Source organism: Diceros bicornis, chromosome 14 (assembly GCF_020826845.1).
Source record: "Diceros bicornis minor isolate mBicDic1 chromosome 14, mDicBic1.mat.cur, whole genome shotgun sequence".
Classification (NCBI taxonomy): domain Eukaryota; kingdom Metazoa; phylum Chordata; class Mammalia; order Perissodactyla; family Rhinocerotidae; genus Diceros; species Diceros bicornis.
Genome location: NC_080753.1, coordinates 60,882,989 through 60,907,051, shown reverse-complemented (window position 1 = coordinate 60,907,051; position 24,063 = coordinate 60,882,989). Strand labels below are relative to the sequence as shown.

Below are 24,063 nucleotides of genomic sequence, written 5' to 3'. Positions count from 1 at the left end.
ACATTTTCTCTTGGTTAAATACCTAAATGTAATTTAAATGCCTAAATTTCTAATTGGTTAAATACAGTTTCTCTTGGTTAAATTGGAATTGTTGGATTATAAGGTAGGTGTATGTTTAGTTTTGTAAAATATTGCCAGACTTTTTTCTGAAGAGGTTGTACCATTTTACACTGTTACTGACAAACGTATGAGAGTTCTGGTTACTCCACATTTTTGCCAACATTGGGTGTGTCAGTCTTTTTAATTTTAGTTATTCTACTGGTATAATAATAATAATAGTGGTAATAAATAATAGTGGTATTTCGCTGGGTTTTATTTGCATTTCCCTGGTGTCTAATGATGTCAAGCACTTTTTTATGTGCTTATTGGCCATTTGTATATCTTCTCTGAAGTGTTTACTGAAATGTTTTGTTCATTTATTTTTAATGGGCTGTTTGTCTTTTTATTATTGAATTGTAGGAATTCTTTATATGTCAAAGCTATCATATTCATGTTTTATAAATATTTTCTCACATTCTTTGGCTTCCCTATTTATTTTCTTAAAGATGTCTTTTGAAGAGCAGAAAATTTTAATTTCAAAAAAATTTATCTTATTTTTTTTCATGATTATTGCTTTCTATGTTCTAAGAAACCTTTGTCCTCTCCAATTTATGAAGATATTCTCGTACATTTTCTTCTAAAAGCTTCACATTTGGGTCATTAGTTTTTATGTTTCGGTCTTTGATGAATCTTGAATTAATTTACGTATATGCTGTGAGGTAGGGTCTCTGCCTTCTGGCCCCTCCTCAACATAATCTCCGCTTCTTTTGCCCTGGCCGACTGTCATTCCCCTAATGTGTATATACTCATGACTGTGTGCTTGTGCATTCTATTTTTTCTTCACTCCCTTTCACAAATATTTATTGAGTGCTTATTATGTGCTAGGTGCTAGGCTTGATATTGAGTATATAGTGTGGAACAAAATATCAATAATCCATGCCACTGTGGAGCCAGTAGTCTAGTAAGGATAAATAGACATTAAGCAAATAAACACAAATGTTTTTATATTTATGTCTGATGAAGTCCTATTTATCCTTTAAAACTCATCTTAATTCAATATTTGAAAACCAGTCAATGTAATCCACCATATCAGCAGGCTAAAGAAAATCATATGATCATATCAATTGATATAGAAAAATACATTTGACAAAATCCAATACTCATTCAAGATAAAAACTCTCAGCAAACTAGCAACAGGGGAACTTCTTCAACTTGATAAAGGTCATCTATAAAAATCCTCCAGTTAATGTCATATTTAATGCTAAAAGGCTGAATGCTTTCTCTCTAGGATTGGAAACAAGGCAAGGATGTCTGCACTCCACACTCCTATTCGACATTGTATTGGACATTCTAGCCACTGTAATAAGTCAAGAAAAAGAAATCAAAGGCATTCAAAATAGAAAGGAAGAAACAAAACTCTCCCTATTGGCAGATGATATAATCATTGTGCAGAAAATTCCAAAGAATCTACCAAAAACAAAACAAAACAAAAAACACTCCTAAAACTAATAAGTGAGTTCAACAAGGTTGCAGGATATAGTGTCAACAAATAAAACTTCATTGTATTTCTATATATTAGCAGTGAACATGTGGGAACCAAAATTACAAACACAAAACTAATTATAATCAATCTCAAAAAAATGAAATACTTAGGAATATATTTAAGAAAACATGTATAGGATCTATATGCTGAAGATTATAAAATGATTATGAAAGAAATCAAAGAAGACCTAAATGAAGAACTGTGCTCACAGATTGGAGGACTCAACATAGTGAGGATGTCAGTTCTCCCTAAATTGATCCATACATTTAATGCAATTACTATGAAAATCCCAGCAAAGTTTTTTGTTTTCACTAAAAAATGTCCTTGATGAAACAGTAAAAATTATTAATCTTATTAAATTTCAATCTTTGAGCAGTTGTCTTTTAAATTTCAATCCTTGATCACTTGTATGTATATATGTATATGTGTGTGTGTGTGTGTATATATATATATATAAACTTTTAATTTTGTAAAAGTTTAGATTTACAAAAAAAATTGGGAACATGATACAAAGAGTTTCCATGTATCCCACACCCAGTTTTCTCTGTTATAACATCTTACATTAGTATGGTACATTTGTTACAATTAATGAACCAATGCCGATTCATTAATTAATTATTAACATTATTATTAATTAAAGTCCATACCTTACTCAGATTTCCTTTTTTTTAATATAATGTCCTTTTTCTGTTCCAGATCCCATCGAGGATACCACATTACATTTATTTAGTCATTTTGTCTTGGGCTGTGGCAGTTTGTTAGACTTTCTTTGTTTTTGATAACTGTGACAGTTTCAAGGAGTACCTGTAAGGTAGTTCGTAGAATGTCTCTCAATTGGGATTTGTGTGATGTTTTTCTCATGATTAGACTAGAGTGATGTGTTTTTTGGGAGAACAACCCCAGTGGTAAAGGGCCATTTTCATCACATCATGTCATGGGTACATACTATCAACATAGCTTATCATTTTAGATGTTGACTTTGGTCACCTGACTGAGGTAATGTTTGCAGTTTTCTCCACTGTAAAGTGACTCTTTCATCCCCCTTTTCCTTACTGTACTCTTTGGAACCAGCAAGGGTGTTTGTACGCAAGCTTCTTCTAAAATTTGTATGGCAAGACACGGGTCCTAAAATAATCTTGAAACAGAATAAAGTCAGTGAGATCAGTCTACCTGATATTAAAGCCTACTGTAGCTACAGTAAACTAAGGCAATGTGGTATTGGTGGAGGGACAGCCAAAGAATAGAGAATCCAGAAAAAACAATACAAGGAGGAAGGATAGCCTTTTTAAAAACTGGTGCTGGAACAATTGGACGTCCAATGGCAAAACAATAAACTTTGCCCTAACCCTCACGCCTTATATAAAAATTAACTCAAAATGAATTATGGACTTAAATGTAAAAGGTAAAACTATAAATCTTTTAGAAAAAACATAGGGGAAATTTTTTGGAGTCTAGGGCTTGGCAGATAGTTCTCTTGATACTCAGAGCAAGATCTGTAACAGAAAAAATTGATAAATTGGACCTCATCAAAATAACAGACTTTTACTCTGCTAATGACTCTGTTAAGGGGATGAAAAAAGCTACAAGCCTGGGAGAAAATAATGGAAAACTACATATTTGATAAAGGACCAGCATCTAGAATATATACAGAACTCTCAATAGTCAATAGTAAAACAAACACACAAACAAATATAGTACAATTAGAAAATGGACAAAAACCTGAATGGACATTTTACCAAAGAAGAACTCCATTTGGCAAATAAGCACATGAAAAGATGTTCGCCATCATTCCCCATTAGGGAAATGCAAATTTAAACCACAATGATGTATCACTACACACCTATCAGAATGGCTAAAATAAAAAATCATGACAACTCCAAATGCTGGTGAGGATGTAGAGAAGCTGGATCCCTCATACATTGTTGATGGGAAGTAAAAGATATAGCAACTCTGAACAATAGTTTGTCAGTTTCTTATAAAACTAAACATGCAACTACCATGTGACCCAGCAATTGCATTCTCGGGCATTTATCCCAGAGAAATGGAAATGTATGTTCACGTAAAAAATGAGTGTTCAGGGCAGGTTTTTTTTGTTTGGAGTAGTGAAAACCCAGAAACACCCCAGATGTCTTTCAAAGGGTGAATGGTTAGGGCCGGCCCCATGGCTTGGCGGTTAAGTGCGCGCGCTCCGCTGCTGGCGGCCCGGGTTCGGATCCCGGGCGCCCACTGACGCACCGCTTCTCCAGCCATGCTGAGGCCGTGTCCCACATACAACAACTGGAAGGATGTGCAACTATGACATACAACTATCTACTGGGGCTTTGGGGGGAAAAATAAATAAATAAATAAATTGTTTAAAAAAAAAAAAAAAAAAAGGGTGAATGGTTAGACTGTAGTCCATCCATGTCATGAGTACTAGTCAGCAATACAATGGAACAAAGTATTGATTTAACAACCTTGGTGAATCTCCAGAGAATTAAGCTGAGTGACCCAATCCTAAGAGGTTCCATACTGTATGATACCATTTATACAACATTCTTGAAATTCTAAAATTATAGAAGTGGAGAACAGATTTACTGGTTACCAAAAGTAATGGACATGGTGGGGGAGGGACGTGAGTGTGGCTATGAAAGGGCAGCATGAGGGCTCCCTGTGGTGATGGAAATGTCTTGTATTTTGAATGCATCAGTGTCAATATCCTGGTTGTGATATTGTGCTATAGTTTTGCCAGATGTTATCATTTGGGGAAATTGGGTAAAAAGTCCTTGGGATCTCTCTGTATTGTTTATTACAACTGCATCTAAATCTATAATTGTCTTAAAAGTTTAATTAAAAATATTACCTTAAATGATAATTTTTTTGGAGAGCTAGGTTATCTTCTAGCCCTTTGTATATTTGACATTTAGTCATTTACTCAAGCAACATTTATTGAATATCTACTTTCTGCCAAATTCCTTGCTAGGTTCTGAATATACAGAGTGAAGACAAGTCTGGATATAAATATTTGGGATTCGCTAGCATGTAAGTGGGTGGGATATTACCCAGGGAGGATAATGTAGGTTCAGAGAGCATCAAGGTCATAATGTTCACTGCATTCTGCTCAGTTCCACATAGCTGTCTCTATCAGACTGTGAGCTTGCATATAGGGCCATCATTTATTCATCTTTGTATTCCAAGTACCTGCCTGTGTAGCTGGGATTATATAAGGTGCTTAATGAAAATATGCTGGATACTTGATTGATTGCATGAATATGATGAGCTTCAGGACATGCTTACCTCAAAATATGGCATCTTTGCATATTGAAAATCTTAAGCTAAAGGAATTTGAAAAAATGACAGAAGCAAGAAGATCACTCTGACCCCCCCGCCCCCCCCTTCTTCCCTGAAAGCAGGAGATAAATCTTCCATGTGAAAGTTGCCCTCTCTGTACCAGGAGGAAGGAATACATTCTTATCACCAGAGACAGAAGTTGGGGCTGAGAAATCTGTACAAACAAACCTTGTTAAACTAATCCTTATCTCCTAGTCACTTTTTCATTTGCTACCTATCAACTTTAAAATAAAATAACCACTTATTTTACCAGCAAAATGAGTTTATTCGGGAATAGCACAAGAATTGCAATTTGGGACATGCAAACTATGGTGTACCACAGGCAAGTCCAGAGAACCACAGAGGGGAGCTTGCTTTTATACAGAAAGAGAGGGAGTTTGGAGAGACTATTCTAAATGAAAATTCAGAGAGTAAGAGTTCAGGGTGGCAATGGTTCCTTATCAGCTGAGCTGTAGTATTTTCCATTGCCTGGGCTTGTTGCTGGGCAAGAAGAAAATCTTCCTTTGTCCTGCTGGAGTAGTAAAGTGGTAGGCAACTTCCTGTTGGAGATGTAAGATAAGGTCTCCTCCTGTTTGGGGTAATTGATGATGAGTGGTAGGGCATGAGTGCTCCCCCTACAGGCCTTTCTGACTCGAAATTTTTTTTTTTTAATTTTATTTATTTATTTTTCCCCCCAAAGCCCCAGTAGATAGTTGTACGTCATAGCTGCACATCCTTCTAGTTGCTGTATGTGGGCTGCGGCCTCAGCATGGCGGGAGAAGCGGTGCGTCGGTGTGCGCCCGGGATCCGAACCCGGGCCGCCAGCAGCGGAGCGCCGCACTTAACCGCTAAGCCATGGCGCCGGCCCTCTGACTCGAATTTTAGTTGAGGTTTCCTTTGTTAATTTTCACATACCCAAAATTAATTAAATTTTTAATTTTAATTTTAATTAATTTTCATATAACTCCTTTGTCTTGTTAATTCTTCACAAATTTGTTATTTTTTCATCTAAAAGGTATAAAAGCTTCCTGCTCTGGTCACTTATTTGAGTCTTCGTTCTCTTGTGAAGGCTGCCATGTACATATAAAAATTAAAAATTATTTGTATACTTTTCTCTTGTTAATCTGTCTTTGTCAGTTTAATTTTCAGACCCAGCCAGGGACCCTAAGAGGGTTGAGGAAAACTTTTTCCTCCCCTACAAATACGTTAGTTTTTATGAGGGCAATAATCTACATGACCAAACAAAAGAATTGGATAGGGACATATAAAGTTAATTTTTTTAGATTGCAGGAGCATAGCATTTCAGAGTACTATGAAACAGCTACTGGTTGGTGGATCTGAAATTTAGCAAACCCAGAAAAATCAACATCTCCAAAACCCACATGTCTGATATATTCCTTGTCATAGCTTATGGAAGATTTTCAGAAGTACCTTGACAGAGTATTGACAGAGATTAACCGATCCTGCACAGCAAACTGCACTTCTCTTCCTCCTCCATTACAAAAGCTCAGAGCATGAAAGCAGGGTGGGGGAAATCAGATGGAATGCCATAACCCCCAAAGCGCTCCTCATTTCTTTATATGCTCTTCCAGTAGTTTGTCTAGGATAAGATACACATACATACATGCAAAATAAAGGTAGTATCATGTTAAATGTATAATTTTTTAGCTGCTTTATCTATTTTGTGACCATTGCCCAATGTCAAAAATTATTTTTAATTGCTGTCTTCTCTCATTTCATTATACCATTTCATTCTACCATATTTATTTCATGAGCCCCTTAGAGTTGGGCACTTAAGCTGTTTCCAAATGGGAATACTCACTTTTTCTTGTTTTGCCTTATTCAATAATTTAGAGGCAGTATACTTTTGCAATCTCTGTAAAAAGACAGGGACACCATATCCAACAGACTGAATCACTAGCAGTAAAATTTGAAAACAGCTTTTTTTTTTTTCATTTTTGTGGTAGGTCATTGACTACCATGATATTCTTTGAAGGTAAGTTTGATTTCTGGGAGGGAGCCTTAAAAAAAATAATAAAGCCCCTTTTTCAGAAGATCAGCATTGATTTTTAAAATCTACAACAATTAAAGTATGTAGTGCCCACTCTGCTCAAGTATTTGCTTTCCTCTGTGTTGGTGCTTGTGCTTTCTTTGAGTGAAGGAAGGCACAGGTGAGATCATGGAAAGAGCAATAGATGACGAGTAAAGGAGAATAGAAGGCCTGGTCTGTAGTTAGCCTGGTGTCTACAGAGAAGGAGTCTCTGAGCCTCAGTGTTTGCATGTGTTATGGGTCATGGTTGGTCTAGCTCATCTTCAAGTTCCCTCTGACTTTAAATTTTAAATTTCTTTTGAAATGTAAATACTTTCTTAGCTAGCTTCTGAGAGAGCCATCCTTTCTAATGTTGGAGAGTCTGAAAGAGTGAAGCCCAAAGCAGCAGAAGAAACCAGAGTTTTGAGCTCCTCCTCTTTGTAGCTTTGTATTTTTTTTTAAGTGAATTCTTATAACAAGAGTCATAGACATGTATTCTAGTCTAAGTGATAAAATATTTTCCAAATCTCAGTATGTTAACATTTCCATCTTATCCAGTGATTAGTTTTCTACCCATGTCATCCTTCTGGTACACAGCTCAGGTCTGGGAATTAAAAGCCTCTAAGAATTAAAAAATGGCCATTTTAAACCTCCTGCACTAAAATCAGATGTTTTATTTCTTAGGTCTGCACCCAGGCTTATTGATACTTAGCATTCAATTCTAATGAGCTTGATTATTTTGCTGCCCAGATAGCTTACGATGGAGTGAAAGCCTCAAACTCAGAGAGCGTGGCAGAGCTATCAGTACTAATTAGAGTAGTGGTGAAGGACTGCTGGCCAACCAAATCAAAGAAAGAGACAACAAAATTAAAAACACTAAAAACTGTGTGGTGGCACAGAATAGCAATAGCTTTTCCTAAAGGATGACTGTTGTTATTGAGAAAAGTTTAAATTTTGTTTATAACCTCTGTTTATTAGTATAGTAACATTTCATAGTATTTCTCTACTGGTTGTTCTCTAGCTTTTACTGGCGTCAGAATCACCCTGCAGGCTTGTTAAGGCAGGGATTACTGGCCCTGCCCCAGAGTCCCTATTTCTTGGGTCTAGGGTGGGGCCTGAGAGTCTATTTCTAACTGCTTCTCTATTGATGCTGATGTTGGTGTTGCTGGTTCTGGGACCACACTTTGAGAACCACTGTCCTATACAAAATTATTTTGTGTTTAAAATATGTTTAAATTTCCTGGAAAAATTAAATGTAAAACTCATTCCTTACTACCTGATTATTTCTAAAATATCTTCATTTTGTATCATATTCCTTTAGTGGGAATTGAGAGCCTAAGGTAATGAAATTTTTTTGCTTTTAAATAATTCTCTGTGCCATTCTCTCCTATGAGAGTCTACTCTCAGTTTCCTCAATGTAGAGAAACTCCAAATATTCGTGATTTTTGAATTTATTTGTGTTTACTTTTATTCTTCCTTATTCTTTTTTTTTTTTTTTTTTTGAGGAAGATCAACCCTGAGCTAACATCTGATGCCAAACTTTCTCTTTTTTGTTGAGGAAGATTGGCCCTGGGCTAACATCCGTGCCACAATCTTCCTACACTTTATTTGGGACACCGCCACAGCTTGGCGTGACAAGCAGTGTGTTGGTGTGCGGCTGGGATCCGAACCTGCGAACCCCGGGCCACTGAAGCAGAGCACGTGTGCTTAACTGCTGCGCCACAGGGCCTGCCCCGGTTCTTTCTTATTCTTAATTTTATTTTGTTGTCTTTTTGTTACTTGAACCCAAAGCTTAATTTTACTTCTTTTTAGATTATTAATATGTTTAATGCTATTTTCTCTAAGCACAGGTCATGAAATTCTGTCTCTCTCTCTCTCACACACACACACCAAAATTCAAAAGGTTGTATGGTAAAAAAAAATAAGTTTTTCTCCCACCTCTGTCTCCCAGCCATACAATTCCCTTCCTTGGAGCCGTCTACTGTTATCAATTTCTTGACATACACACAATCCTTTTTATTAACAGATTCTGTATTTGTGAATTTGCCTAATTGCTAAAATTTATTTGTAATCTCAAAATCAATACTTGTGGGGCTTTCGAGGTCATTTGAGGACAGGAGCAGAGCATCAAAAAATTGAGTCTCATTGCATACATGTTCTCATCTGAGGTTGAACAATGGATGCTCTGCCTTGTTGTTTCAGCTCAGATTGTAAACAAGTGTCCTTTTTGCTATTTAGTGCCTTGTTTTTTGTATTTTTGTGCTTTTTATTGATGATTTTGCTGCTTAAAATGGCAGGCAAGAGTAGTGCTGAAGTACTGTCTAGTATTTCTAAGTGCAAGAAGGCTGTGATGTGCCTTATGGAGAAAATATATGTTAGATAAGCTTCATTGAGCCATGCGTTATAGTGCTGTTGGTTGTGAGTTCAATGTTAATGAATCAACAGTATATATTAAATAGACTGTCTTTAAACAGAAACATGCACAAAATAAGATTGTGTGTTGATTAGTTGACAAAAATGTGACTAGAAGTTCACAGAAAACTAACTCTGTATTTCCTTCAAGAGCAATGGTTCAGTATTCACTAATTCAGCATTCTCAAAGATGTTATAGATCATAATTACCGTGAATAATGAGAATTGGCTGTGTATTTTCATTTCCTATATGTTTTGCAATTTCAGTTAAATGTTTTCATGTACTAGCTAATCCTTACAACTTACAATGCTTATAGAGAAATGCAGAACTATCTTTTTTATGGAAGAATTTTAGTAGAGAGCACAGTATGATCAGGACTGGTTAGGCTGATAGAACCCTGATATGTGGGTCTAAATTACATTCTTCTGCCATCTTGCCACTAAGTTCAGAATATGATTTAGCCTGCACATAACAACCTCCTTTGAATTAAGAATTAAAGAGTGTTGTTTGTTTTCCATCCTTGTAAATGACTTGCTTAATGAACATCCTTGTAAGTGCTATGCTTTGGTTTTTCACTGTAGGGAGAGGATGAAGCAATGGAAATGTCACTGTGAGTTAGTGAATGATGTCTTTTCGCAGCGAAACAATGATGTGAAAATATATAACGTTGATGTTTGTAATGGGGTTACTCCTTTTGACTTGGAAAAACATTCCTTTTAAGGACAGAAACATTGTCCCTGTCCTCAAGTAGTTTAAGATTTAATAGATGGACTAGCATCCTAACTGATGAGTGCGGTGAGTATTTTATGTGCGTGAGTGTGGTGTGTATAGGAAGCAGTTGGTAGGAAAGAAGAGATGGGTCAGTTCTATCTCAGGAGAGTATGGAGGATAAGACATGGTTTCATAGAGATAAAACATTTCTGAAATCATGAATCATGTCAATGGAATGATATGTTTTGATTTGAAAAGAAAATTCACAAGGAATTTACTAGGACTGTACCTATTGAAAAAGCAAGGTAGGCTGGTATTTATCAGGAGAGGGCAAGAAATGGAAATGGCAGAGGCAGACTGATACCAGGCAAGAGCCAATGGCCTGGGCTTGAATCCTGATGCTGCCATTCAGTACTTTGTCAGTAGGCATGATTTTGGACAGGTTATGTCTTTCGTAGTGTTGTCATGAGGATTATATGAGAGAAACAATAAAAAGAAGAATAAAGAAAAGGCTTTAGAGAGTAGGATATTACATCACCATTTGTACGTAGAGAACTGTTTCAGGCTGTTAACCTCTAATTGTGAAACTAAAGACTAGCAAAGCCTTTGTGTTCTATCATTTACTCTTTCCTCCACTATAGCCAAGACTCCAGGATTTTGTGTGCAGCGACTTTATTTGGAGAATCTTAGATAAAATCAGTTTATTTAGAATATTTAAGAGAAAATAATTTTTAACCTGGGGGCTATTTCTTCTATATAACAGTAATGTTTCTGATTGCCTAAAATAGTTTTTAATATGCCGTTTAGTGAGTTGATTTAAAACAAGTTTTAATTTTACTTGCCATAGCCATTCTGCTTGCCAGATGATTTCTGGGTGAAAACTTTATTCTTTTTCATTTGCTGAATATTTTTTGAGACTGTTATGTACATGTATATGAGTATGATTATTATACAGTTATTTTAAATGCTGATTTTAGTGGATAATTAACTATGTTGTCATTCTCTAAATATGGAATATGTAGAACTACAGTAAATACCTTTCATTAAAAACAGAAATAAATGATGACTAGTCGGTTGATCTAAGTTAAGATTAGCTAGCAGTTTTGATGTTTCACTTGACTTTGACGACATGCTAAAAAGCATAAAGGATGAGTTTAGTATTCCCGTTCTATAGTGTATGTGTGTCTAATTTTTACATGCTTTGAGAAGAATTGTTTCCTTGGCATATTTAGGAAAGTATTCGTTCATACTAATCGATATGGGTAACATAAACTTAATTTTGACTGATGATACTTTTCTTAAGTGAAAAATAGTGAGAGTGGTTGGGAGTCCACCTGCAATTCCAAATACGGTGCTATCTTTAGACACTTACTAATCAATCTTCAGGTTAATTTTGCAGGGTCTTTGTTCTGCAGTCATTCCCTCATGCATTTGTTTAATTACAGATTTTAACCTTTTGACTTATGACAGCAAAACTGATTACTCTTGGAACTGAGTAGATGATTTGTGTTTAAAGAAATCTATAAAAGCTACATTTCTCCATTTATTTTTGTGTCCATTGTAAGATACTTTTCTCTTGAGTATTCCTCTATTCTTGAATAATTAAGAAGCTTCTATTGTGACAGACATTTTCGAATCTCCCATTCTTGAAAATATAGCATTTATTAGCAAAGAATGGTATTAATAGTGATTTCTCAACTGAATTATAGTGATGAAAAGACATCTCTTCTGAATGGGAACATGGCATTGTAGATTCAGATAATGATTGTGTTTAGAATTGCTTTCCCTGCTCCTTTTTCTTCCCCCTTAGACTTAATTTTAATAAAAGACATTATCTATGCAAAATGTAACTATTACAAAGGAAGACTGAAGTGTCACGGGATTTCTTGGGCTCTCTAATCTGTATGCCCTGGCATTGTCTCTCATCAGGCTGCCATCCATGTGTAGCTGCCAAGTTCTTGCATAATTGTCTTGACAAATGGCATACTCTTTAATACTGCAACTGGGCCTTTGCCAACCCATGGAAGCCATGTGCCCCAGGCAGCAAAATCCAGTGCCAATTTCTTGCTGGTGGATTTAAGCCATGCCTTAAATACATTGTTGAAACCAGTGATGGATAAATTGTCATTTGAAGTAAAAATCGCTTAAATTTATCCATGCAAGATAAGAGCATTTGTGAACGGTAGGGGGCTGCTGTTGTTTCTGAGCTGTAGACCCTCTTATGTGCTGGAGCTATAGCTTCCTGCCTTGGGGGCTTCCTTTTTATCACTTATATGGTCCGGAATCAATCAGAAAAACACATCTTGTGAATCCTTAGAGAAAAGAGTTTATTCACTTTATTCTCTTCAATGCTGTTAAAGTGACCAAGGTAGAAAAGCAAGGTGGTTGTTATCAGTGCCTACGATCATTTCTGGGAATTAGGCACACAGATTCTGTGAAAAGTAATAAATGTGTCTAAATGGACAAAACTCAAGGAAAGAGTGTGGGACGCTCTTAGTCCCCTTGTGTGTTACAACATTCTCCCAGGCAGTGCACATTACTGCAAGTTAATGATTTCAAAACACAGTGTCCATTTCAAAACACATATCCATCCATAGATATTAGCTTAGTTTGAACTAAGTTTTAGTGAATATTTTCCTTAGAGATAAGAAATATTTTTTTCTTACTAAAATACAACATAGCATTTTAGCTTTAACATGTATTAAAAACTTCGTTAATGGCTATAATTGAGAAACATTTATTTGGTATAGAATCCAGTATTAATTTCCTAGAAAATATGAATGTCTCGGGAAAATAGCATTGAGTGATTGGAATTGTGCTTATGACAGTTGATTTATAGCTAGGGAAAGAAAATTGGAAGGGCAAAGAAGTTTTTTGTATGCCCAGTATTCCACCTGCATTGTTATCAAAAATAATTGCTTAGCTGGTCACTGAATGCAGTTAATTAAACTATTTATGGCAATGTTATATTTATACTGGCATTTATTCTTGATGTAATTATAAATGGGTTTAATATATGCCATTAAAATGGCTATAGCTCAACTTGACAGAAATTTTTTCTTTTTTTTTCTGTGAGGAAGATCAGCCCTGAGCTGACATCTGCCAATCCTCCTCTTTTTTTTGCTGAGGAAGACTGGCCCTGGGCTAACATCCATGCCCATCTTCCTCCACTTTATATGGGACGCCACCACAGCATGGCTTGACAAGTGGTGCATCGGTGCACGCCTGGGATCCGAACCGGCGAACCCCGGGCCGCCGCAGCAGAGCACGTGCACTTAACCACTTGCGCCAGCGGGCCGGCCCCGACAGAAATTTTTAATAACTTTTTCTTATAATAGTAAATCAGTTATTTCATAATCAAAAGTTTAATTAACAATATAATAGATGTCTATTTAGAAAATTTAGAAATATAAAAGTAGAAAATAAAAATCAGGGGTAATAGCTATTAAATCTTGCTAGAACTAAATCCAGTTCTTCCCAGGGTTTCTAAATAAAGTGTGCATGTATTTATAGGTAGATATATATTTACATAGTTAAGATCATATCATACATACAATTTTATATCCTATTTATCACTTTATAAGTATATAGTTATATCATTAAAACTTTGCAACCATTATATTTTATGACTGCTTAGTATTTTATTGTATGGTTCTACTATAATTTGCTTAATCATTCCCTTGTTGGGGGACGTTTATGTTGTTTGTAATATTTTTCTATTATAGATAATACTGTAATGGAACTTCTTTGTGTTTAAGTTCTGTCTTCATTTACATTATTGCCTTGTGATAAATTCCTAGAAGGGTAATTACCCTATCAAAGAGTATGAACAGTTTTATGTCTCTTGACCGTACTGAATTGCTTTCTAGAAAGGTTGCACCAGTAATACTGCCATCAGCAACACAGGGAACTGCCTTCTTAAAGACATTTTCTTTGTATTCATACCACTCAGCAGCAGCAAAAACATCCTCTTGCCTTGCCCTTTTATGAGTTAAAGATAGTGGAAGTTAGCCATTTCTCCACTGTTATTTAGTAGACTAAAATGTGTAAACTGTGTGTTAACTGAGCCATGCTTCGTTTTTTTCGGTAGAAACTGTTTAAGTACTGCATCTGGAGGTTAATGGAATGTGCTTGATCTCCTTTGTGTGGTTGTGACCATATGTGAGTCGTGTTTGCTTGCCATGGGCCTGTCCCGTAAGCTAATTGTGCTTTAGAGAAATTGCCACTCCGGTAGAGTTCATGTACTGCTTGGTTTCTCCTTTACACACAAGACTGAGGGAGGTTGAAAGGAAAGACTCTTTAAACTGTTACAAAATTCGTTCATTCTACCAACAAACATTTTTTCAGTGTTCTGTTAGTTCTAGTCACTGTGCTAGATTTATAGTGATGAAGAAAATTTATAGTATTCTCAGTGTGGTCTTTTGAACAACTGAAAGAATCCAAGTGTATTCCATGACCATTTAACAGGATGCCTCAGATACCTTTTTATTTTTATTTATCAGTTTAATTTAATTTTTAAAATAATTGTATATATTTAAATTATACAATATTATGATTTGACACATATATTCATAGTGAAATGATTACTATAATTAAGCTAATTAACATATCATCTCCTCACATAGTTACCATTTTTGTGTGTGTAATGAGAATATCTGAAATCTACTCTCTTAGCAAATTTCCAGTACTCAATACAGTATTGTTAACCATAGTCATTATTCCTGTACTTTAGATCTCTAGACTTATTCATCCTACATAACTGCAACTTTGTGCCCTTTGACCAGCATTCCCCCATTTCCCCTACCTCCCCGAGGGCCCCTGGTAACCACCCTTCTACTCTCTGTGTCTATATATTTGACCTTTTGAGATTTCACATGTAAGTGAGATCTTAACTTGACTTAACTTGAAGTAGAAAGGACATTTACCTGGAAATCAGGCTGCTGAGTTCTGTTATCATCTCTGACTGATTGGTTGGCTGCACATCTTTGGGAATACAGCTAATCTGTGACTTGGTTTCCTATCTATAAAATGTGAGCTTTGGACTAAATGACCTGTACGGTCCTTTCTAGTTTTCTAAAATTTTTTTATTCTGCTGAAGGTGGAATATCTCCCTCTATTTATATAAAAGCTGAAATCCACACACAGTGTTAGAATCTAGTTTGCATGTTAAGATACAATCTCAGGAATCAGTTTTGATTGTTTCGAGTATAGAATTCCCATTATTATATGAGAGTCTAGCTCCGCCCTTCCAATATGGTAGCTACTAGTCACATATGGCAATTTTAATTAAAATTAAATAAAATTAAAAATGAAGTCCTTCACTTGCACTGACCACATTTCAAATACTCAGTAGCCACATGTGGCCACCATATTTGACGGTGCAGATACAGGACATTTCCATCATTGCAGAAAGTTCTGTTGGATGGCATGGAACATTGTTTTTTGGTCAGAATAAGCTCTATCTTAAATAAATAAGGTTAACATTTGCAGCAAAAAAGGGTGGAAAAGTGATCCAATATCTATTTAAAATGTACTGCTTATGGCATTCTAGGACTTCTTTTTCCCCTCATTTAGTTCCATTGTCACTTTTTCAGAAAAACTTTTCTGTCCTAGTCATAACATAGAACTAAGTATGTTGCTTTTGACACTTGAAGAAAATGAACTTTAGCCTCACTTACCTGAGGATTTCACAGTGTGAGAAGTGTTAAAACTTCGCTGTATAATTTTGCTTTAAGAATAATTGTTTTTACAGAGTTTAAGTTTGGCATGATAAAAAAGGACCAGAATTGGATGGTGGTGACGGTTGCACAACATTTTGAATGTACTAAATGCCACTAAACTGTATACTTAAAAATGATACATTTTGGGGCTGGCCCAGTGGCGTAGTGGTTAAGTTCACATGCTCCGCTTTGGCAGCCCAGGGTTCATGGATTTGGATCCCAGATGCAGACCTACACACTGCTCATCATGCCATGCTGTGGCAGCATCCCACATACAAAAAATAGAGGAAGATTGGCACAGGTGTTAGCTTAGGGATAATCTTCCTCAGGCAAAAAAAAAAAAAAAAGATAAATTTTATGTTATGTATATTTTTACTGTAGAAAAACTAATTGTTCTGATTAGTAGGAAAAAGAATGTCAGGGTAGTATCACAATAGAGTTGAGTATATTGTATGTGTATTTTAGGAGGAAGAGTAGAGGATTTTAGTTCTGTCATATTAGTGTCAGGTTGGGTTTGCCAGGAAGCAAATTCTGAGATGGAAGATTAGCACACAGGACACTTATTAATTATGTGGTATTGCTCGTGGCATCAACACCTGTGGGGGGCTGGGAAGAAGCAGGATTGAGCAGAGGAAGAAGTTGAGCTTTGACGTAGTCTCGATGAAGATCTCAGCCAACTGCTTGGGGGCTCGTCACCTAGCCTTGTCTCGAAATGTACCCCGGCAATGATGAACGCAGGCTGTCCCTGGAGGGGTGTGTGACTTTGGGCAAGGCAGTTTTCTTTATGTGAGGCTATCCTCAAAAAAGGCTGAAACCTGAGGGGCCTCTCTGGGTGACTGAGTCCTTCCTTCCTGAGGGTGGATTTGGGTGGTGCTGCACAGTTACTCATGATAATAACAACATCAAGCCAGAAATCTGTTTTCTAATAATCTACATTTCTGGACTATGTAAATAAAAGACCAGAAAGTAAGAGAAAAAGGGCTCTCATGGTGTTAGGTAATTCATACAGCTACCAATATCCATGGACATAAGAAAGACTCCACTCAGATTTTTTGTTTCAAGTTTGGGTTTATTATTTGTAATTGTTTATCTTTTTTCTATAAATGTGAAGTTATATATATAATAGCTATAAGTAAAATATCATTTAGAGTGCCATAATAATTTTTTATGTCCTGTGATCTTTAATTAGTCAAATTAGCTTAAAATACTGTATGTTTGCATAACTTGGAATAACCAGAGAAATAAGGAAAATATGATGGAGTGAATTAGCCCATTCTGAACAGTGGGAGAAACCCGCCCCCCTTATCTTCATTTTTATTATCATCAACAAACAACAATAGTGAGTACTTTTTATGGGGTTCTGAGACACTCACTCTAAGGCCAGCAGGATGATTTTTGCCTCCTTTTGACTTTTATGGGAGAAGGTATCAAGAAAAAAAGTTAGCAGGAACTTACCTGAATAGCCTTTCAAAAAAGATTCTTGGCCCACAGCAGACATTTCAAAATGTCCTTGTAAGTAAATTATAAGGAAAAGAGTTCATTACATGTTTTAGTAATGTTGACTATATCCAGCATATTATTTTTAAGTCATGAGAGAGTAAGAGATACATAGAATTCCTTATAGACTAAATGCATGGTATTTATATATTCATTTTATAGGACTAAAGCCTTTTACCAATGACTAAAGAAGCTCTTATTTACACTTGTTTTTATGCCTTTTTTGACTCTGTCTTATTTCTTTTTTTCGGGGTTTAGAACAGAGTGGAAAGATCAGGGAATTTTAACGTTAGGAGACAAGGATTTGAGGCCTATGTTTGCTGCTTTTATCCATGGGAATTGAATTATGTCATTTATGAACCAATATTTCCTTTTCTGTGAGTTGTGACTAATAATTGTGTGTACCTCAGTGGTTATTATGGAAATTAGTAATAAAATGCATGTGAAATTATTTTATAAAATGTAAAGTACTCTTTTATTATGAATATTTTTCAAAAGATAACAGTAACTTCTTGATCATGAGCTGTACTATTTGTTCCTATGGGAAATACTAACTTTAAGATGATTGGTTGATAAAAGGTGAGCCCAACACCCAGTTAAGAAGGCTCTGAGGGCTCAAAGGACTGGAGTGAAATAGGCTAAAATTGATGGTGGGCCAGGATGATAGATTATCTGGTATTAAAGAATATTCAAATCAATATACTTATCTTACAGCCACCGGAACCCTCGGTTGGTGACTTCCTTGGACTCCTCCCAGAATGTATATTAACTTTTTTTTTTTGATCAATATCCTTTGAGTCTGTCTAGCAAAAGTCTTCTAGTGACTGCTCTCTGCTGTTAGGTTGTTCCTGGATGACAGGTCACCAATTAATGTACTTCTTTTTGGTTGACTCAAGAGTTTCCAGTAACCACATCAATCATCCTTGTTCCTCTAGTGTTTCCCTGTGCATTCTGAACTCACTCTTTCTCTAAATCAGCTTCCTTTTTCCTTTTTAAATTTCTCATATTTTTCCTAATTTTTATTTTCTACAAAGAACTCTTAAATGGATTCCTCTTAATTTCGTACATAGTGCCTTCCCTTGACCCTTTTATCTAATATTCATAACTTTTCATTCTAAACTATTGCATCCCTCTTTGAAAAAAAATCACATTTAGTTGGTGAATGTTGAGATTGTACAAAATACTTTTTTTATAAATCTAAAGCTTTCCTTGGGATATCAGAACCACCTTATTCAAAGGTCCCTCAATTTCCCTTCCTTCAGTCTCAGAAGTTTTTAATATTTTTATCCATTCTCTCATTGGTATCCTCCTTCATTTCTACATGTTCCATTCATTTCTTAACCCATTATGATCTGACTTCTGTCCTCATCCAGCCATTTAAATTGTCCTGTTGATGGTATCTTGTCAAATAGTTCTTTACTTTGGTTACCCCTTACCTAACCTCTTTGTTATGTTTGATCCTGTTGACCAATTTTATTTCCATCCTTTTCTGTTTTTTCTCTTTCCCTTCTTCCCTCCTCTTCCACCTAGAGTCAGTGTAGACTCTGGGTAGACAAAGATTTATATAAGAGAGGGTGTGTGTTTGTGTTCTACTCCCAAGAACCATCTAGTTCAACAGGAAGACAGACAAATAGTAATAATACAGCATGCTAAGAATTGTACATACAGTGGCATTTGGGTTCAGAAAAGACCTTGATTTCCATCTAGAAACTCTCTGTCCCTGGCTTCTGTATTACTGTACCCCTTTGTTCTCTTCTGGCTTGCTCTTTACGTACCCTTCCCTTACACAGGATAATTTCCAAGAGTTCTGTCTTTTGCCTATTTCTAATTTTACTCTCACCTTCCCATTGGTTCTTATATACCCTTATGATGATAAGTCTTACCTCTGTACAAATAACTCCCAAGATCTACGTCTCTAGCACTAATCTCTTACCTCATTTCCAAACCCATACCTCAAACTGAATCCTAGAAATTATGGCATGGCTGTCTCACCCATACTTAACTTCAGCATGTCCAAAGCTGTTTTTCTTTCCAGCCACAAACACACATATTAAAATCATTTGAACAAATAAAAAACAATTCATCCTGTGTTCCTTGCCTTAGTGAATGACTTTATTGTTTTCTCCCCTCCCTGGTCTCTAGAAGTCTCTGGGTCATTTTTAACTCTTAATTCAACTCATCTTATTTCTTACATACTAGGCAGTGAATTAAGTACATTATGAACAGGATCTAGTTTAATCCTTTCACTTATGAGGAACGTATTATTTTTTGTATTTTATACATGAGAAACTTGAGGGCTAAAAATGTCAAGTAATGTGTCCAAGGATGATACACAGTGCCTAAAAAGCTGACTTAAGATCAAACCCACACAGGTATCTCTACAAAGTATGGTCTTTGCCCATGACATTGTATTGACTTTTCTCATAGTTGGTCTCAGTGTCCCTTCTGTACCAATGTTAGCACATTTAATATCCATGTTTGTACTTGTGTTATTTTTAGTGGCTCTATAATCTACATATATTTGTGACTAGGAAGATTTTCTTAATAACGTGGAAGAACTTTTCAGTGAGTTAAATTAAAACAGGGCTCAGCAAACTTTTTTTGTAAAGGACAAGATAATGAGTATTTTAGGCCTTGTGAACCATACAGTTTCTGTGGTAAGTATTCAGCTCTTCCTTTGTAGTGGAAAAACCACCATAGACACTGTGTAAACAAATGGGCATTGCTGGGTTCCAATAAAACTTTATTTACAAAAACAGGACATAGGCAGATTTGGCCCTTGGGTCCTGAGTTAAATGGTTATTTCATTTCCACCATCTGAACTAATGTGTTTTATTGATTTATTCATTCATGTATTCATTTATATATTTAAAATGCATTGATGGCTAATCTAAATTGCTCAGATAAGATAGACATTAAGATAGGTAACTGAAGAGATGTAATTTGAATTTAACAGTCTTGGATCTGTTTTGATTGAGAAGTAATTGAATTGTTCAGCACTCTGAACTTTGTCCATGGCTAGGTATATGAGTTTTTGCAAGTTATATGATTTATTTGAGCCTTAGTTTCTTTGTAAGTTGATAAGAATAATACCTACCTCACAGAGTTGGTGAAAGGATGAAATGGAAGACTACTATTCCGATAGAAGTATGACTGTCATTGGTGGTGGTGTCTTCCTGGGGCTCCTGTATTTTCCTGATGAACCATTTCTTATAGAGGAACTTTACAAAGGCAAAAAGAAAGGAATTTACTTCTCAGACAGAAGTGGGAAAGCTATCATAGTCATTATTCTCTCTCTGTAAAAGATGGTAATAGAAAAAAAAAATAATTGTTTTGGGTGGGGAGCGATGACAGTGGGGAATATATGCAGGGGCTGAGCTGATAGATAAAAAGTTTGAAAATGAGGACAAGAAAATAAAACTTTCCTCAGCAAGCTAGGAGTGGGGTGAGGAGAACCTCTGTGGGAACAGAGACTAGAAGTGGGTTTGGATGTGTGAGGAGCTGGGAACTGAGAAGGAAAGGGTAGTCAGCAACCCATGAATAACTGCATCAAAAGCACCTTTCCCAGAAGAATTCTGAACGTTGTATAACAGCACCTGCTTTTGGAAGGAAGAAATGCTTTCTTGTGTCTTGCCAAGGGCGCTGAGCTAGGTAGCTAACAACCTAACAGTATGACTTTGTGCTAAGATGTATAAGGCAGCACATGCATATTTAAAATTTATATCTACTGCAGTGACAAGCCACTGAACACTGTAGATGGGAAGACAGATTGCCATTGAAGCTCAGCCCAAAACACTTTTCAAACAGCTCTGACAAAATAGTGCCATAAATGAACAGATCCAGAGAGTTCCTGAGTATCTTTGAAAACTTCCCACATGACGGCAGTCTCAGACAAAGGTGCTGTGCATAGGCCTCTAATAAGCAATCACACACGCACAGTAATTCAACCTGGAGTGAGATATTCTGAGTTCCATTTTTGAATCGGGTGAACTGTGCTGCACGGGTAAATACTAGCTATGCTTTTAATGGTTACTTGGAGCAATATAATTCCCTCCTAATGCAGTTTAATATCGTGAAGTTATGTATTTTCTTTGTCTGATTGTAGGGCCCTTGAAGTGAAGTAACCACATAGTTATATGCTTTAAGGTAGCCCAACATAAAAATTCCAAATTTTAGAAGACGGATTGGGGTGATTTAAGTTCACAGTAAATATTTTATGAACATAGGGCTATGACGTCTACAGATTTTCATTACTGAGATGTCTGAGTGAATTTAAAACTTACTTCTGTGACAGTGAGGAACGAATGCTACGTTAGTGGTCCAGAATCCTTCACTGTTGTCTAAACTCTCCCAGTACCTTAAGAGTTTGGTCAGCTATACCTGGGTCTTTGTTATTGCATCTGTGACATGTGTGGCCTATACTAGATGACTGCTGAGGTGACTTTCAGCTGTGAAATGTGGTGCTCTTCTTGTTAAATTCTAGGCATTTTTTAAAAAAAGATCTGGTCAAGTACTCTGTGTTCTGGCTGTTCTGTATCTCTTCCCAAGTAAGTTTAGACCTGCTTCTGGTTTATTGTGGGTCCATAGTAGAAACTTGCTCTTTTGTAAAACAAAAATGTAATTGATGGGATGCTGCAATGATTAAGTTTACATGACATGACCTGATGTGAGGATAGAAAATATTTGCGTTTATAAAAATAATTTCAACTGTTTGTTAGTATAGTCTATCAATTTGTGTAATATTTCCTTAAGTTTTTCATTTTTATTTTAAAAATATAAAATGAAGATAACCACCCCCTGAGGTGGTGTGTTTTATTTGAAATATAAAAAAAAGTCATGTTAATGTCATTTTGTAATATAGTAAAATAATCCAGAAGTCATGCTCTGTCAGAGGTAAGCAGAACTTTGTAGTTATGAGGATGAAAGGCAGAAATGTGCGGGACTGCTGTTTCAAATATCATCTCTTCTGCTATACTTCAGAGGCGTGTACGTAATCATGTGCTTCCTTTAATTAATGAGACCCTGGTAGGGTCCAACCAAGTCCTGTCTTTTAGATGATCCCTCTAAAGTTTTTTGGTTCTAGAAGGTGGTCAAAATAAAAAGTTGTCACGTTTAAAGTTTTATTCCATGTGAGGCGTTCAGATCATGAAATGATGTGATAAAGGAAATTTTCTTTAAATCCAAAGATCTAAATGGCAAGGGAAGGACAACTAGAGATTAGGGATCTAAAAGTGATGTGTAGGATTCTCTTGATTTAGAGCAGTAAATGTTAAGCCTCTGTCAGCAGGTTTCCTTACTTGGATCTTCTGTCTGTGGAGGACGTAGTAGGGGAAACATAGATGTCAGTAGAACAATGGGGAGCGGGTGGCAGATGTTAAGGACATGTTTACGTTCTACCAAGTGAAACTTGACTTGTGCTTTGCATGTGTGCTCTTTCCAGGATCCGTGAAAGAAGTTTCTACAATGGTTTGTTCAGCTCTCAGGAGAGTTGCACACTTGCGTGTCTACCTGGTAAGGAAGGCCAGCGGTGTCTCCAGAGGCCATCAGCATCAGGCATTGGGTTTGAGGCCTGCTGCTTCAGAGTTTGCTGCACGAGGAGCTCCAGGTAGTGTGGTGGAGCTGCTGGGTAAATCCTACCCTCAGGACGACTACAGCAACCTCTCCCGGAAGGTCCTCTCCAGGGTTGGCAGGAATCTGCACAACCAGCAGCATCACCCTCTTTGGCTGATCAAGGAGAGGGTGAAGGAGCACTTCTATAAGCAGTATGTGGGCCGCTTTGGGACCCCGCTGTTCTCCGTCTACGATGACCTTTCTCCGGTAGTCACGACCTGGCAGAACTTTGACAGCCTGCTCATCCCAGCTGACCACCCCAGCCGGAAGAAGGGGGACAACTATTACCTGAATAGGACTCACATGCTGCGAGCGCACACGTCTGCGCACCAGTGGGACCTGCTGCATGCTGGGCTGGACGCCTTCCTGGTGGTGGGCGATGTCTACCGGCGCGACCAGATTGACTCCCAGCACTACCCGGTTTTCCACCAGCTGGAGGCCGTCCGGCTCTTCTCTAAGCACAAGGTGAGTCTTGAGACATTTCTCATTGTTGAAGGACAGTATGGACATTCTTGTTGAGGTCACTAAAGTTTATCTCAATGAAACCAGTACAGTTGTCCTTGATCTTATTTGCATTCGTGAATCATCCATCCTTGATGAAGTCCTTTGTACAGGCCAAGCCTCAATATTTTTTGATGGATTTGTTGTGTTTGTAACTACAGAAATTGGTAGACCTTTGTTTCTCTTGTCTGTCCCTATCTTTTCAATGCCGACCTGCCTTTCTCTGGGTTTCATCTTATGAATAAATAGTCAATGCTCAGATTTACCCTCAGTCCAAGATGACTAAAGATACAACACTGAAACCTGTGGCCAGGTTATTCCACTTCTCAGTTAGTAGAAGTTAATTATGTATTCATGCTGTTAGAGATTAATGAATTTCTTAGATAATAGAGGGGAATGGCGATTTATTGGCCTAGACTATAAACTGTGTTCTTGTCCCCAGGTTCTTTCCTGCTTTACATTTGTGAATGCTTTACATTTTTTTCTTTGTGAGATGTCTTAATTGTTGCTGTTCTTGAAGTGTGTGTTTGGGTGCACAGAGCCTTTTTATCAGGAAATCTGATATTCTGGCCATTCTCAAAAGCCCCCAACTCCTTGCGTCTGTGACCTGATATCCTACTATATTGTGTGCATCTTTTTTTTCTTTTTGACAAATTATGAAAATCCCTAAAAGCTTGAGTCTATTTCCTAA

General features: G+C 36.7%; 1 protein-coding gene across 6 annotated transcripts in view; it reads left to right on the top strand.

The window, feature by feature from the left end:
- The window catches only part of FARS2 (phenylalanyl-tRNA synthetase 2, mitochondrial), a 503,346-nt gene that overhangs the window by 89,353 nt on the left and 389,930 nt on the right, over positions 1-24,063 (top strand). For all 6 annotated transcript variants that reach the window (XM_058555329.1, XM_058555331.1, XM_058555328.1 and 3 more), the window contains exon 2: positions 22,702-23,336. In XM_058555329.1, coding sequence (XP_058411312.1) covers positions 22,725-23,336 — 612 coding nt within the window. In that variant the 5' untranslated portion in view covers positions 22,702-22,724. The remainder of the gene's footprint in view (positions 1-22,701; positions 23,337-24,063) is intronic.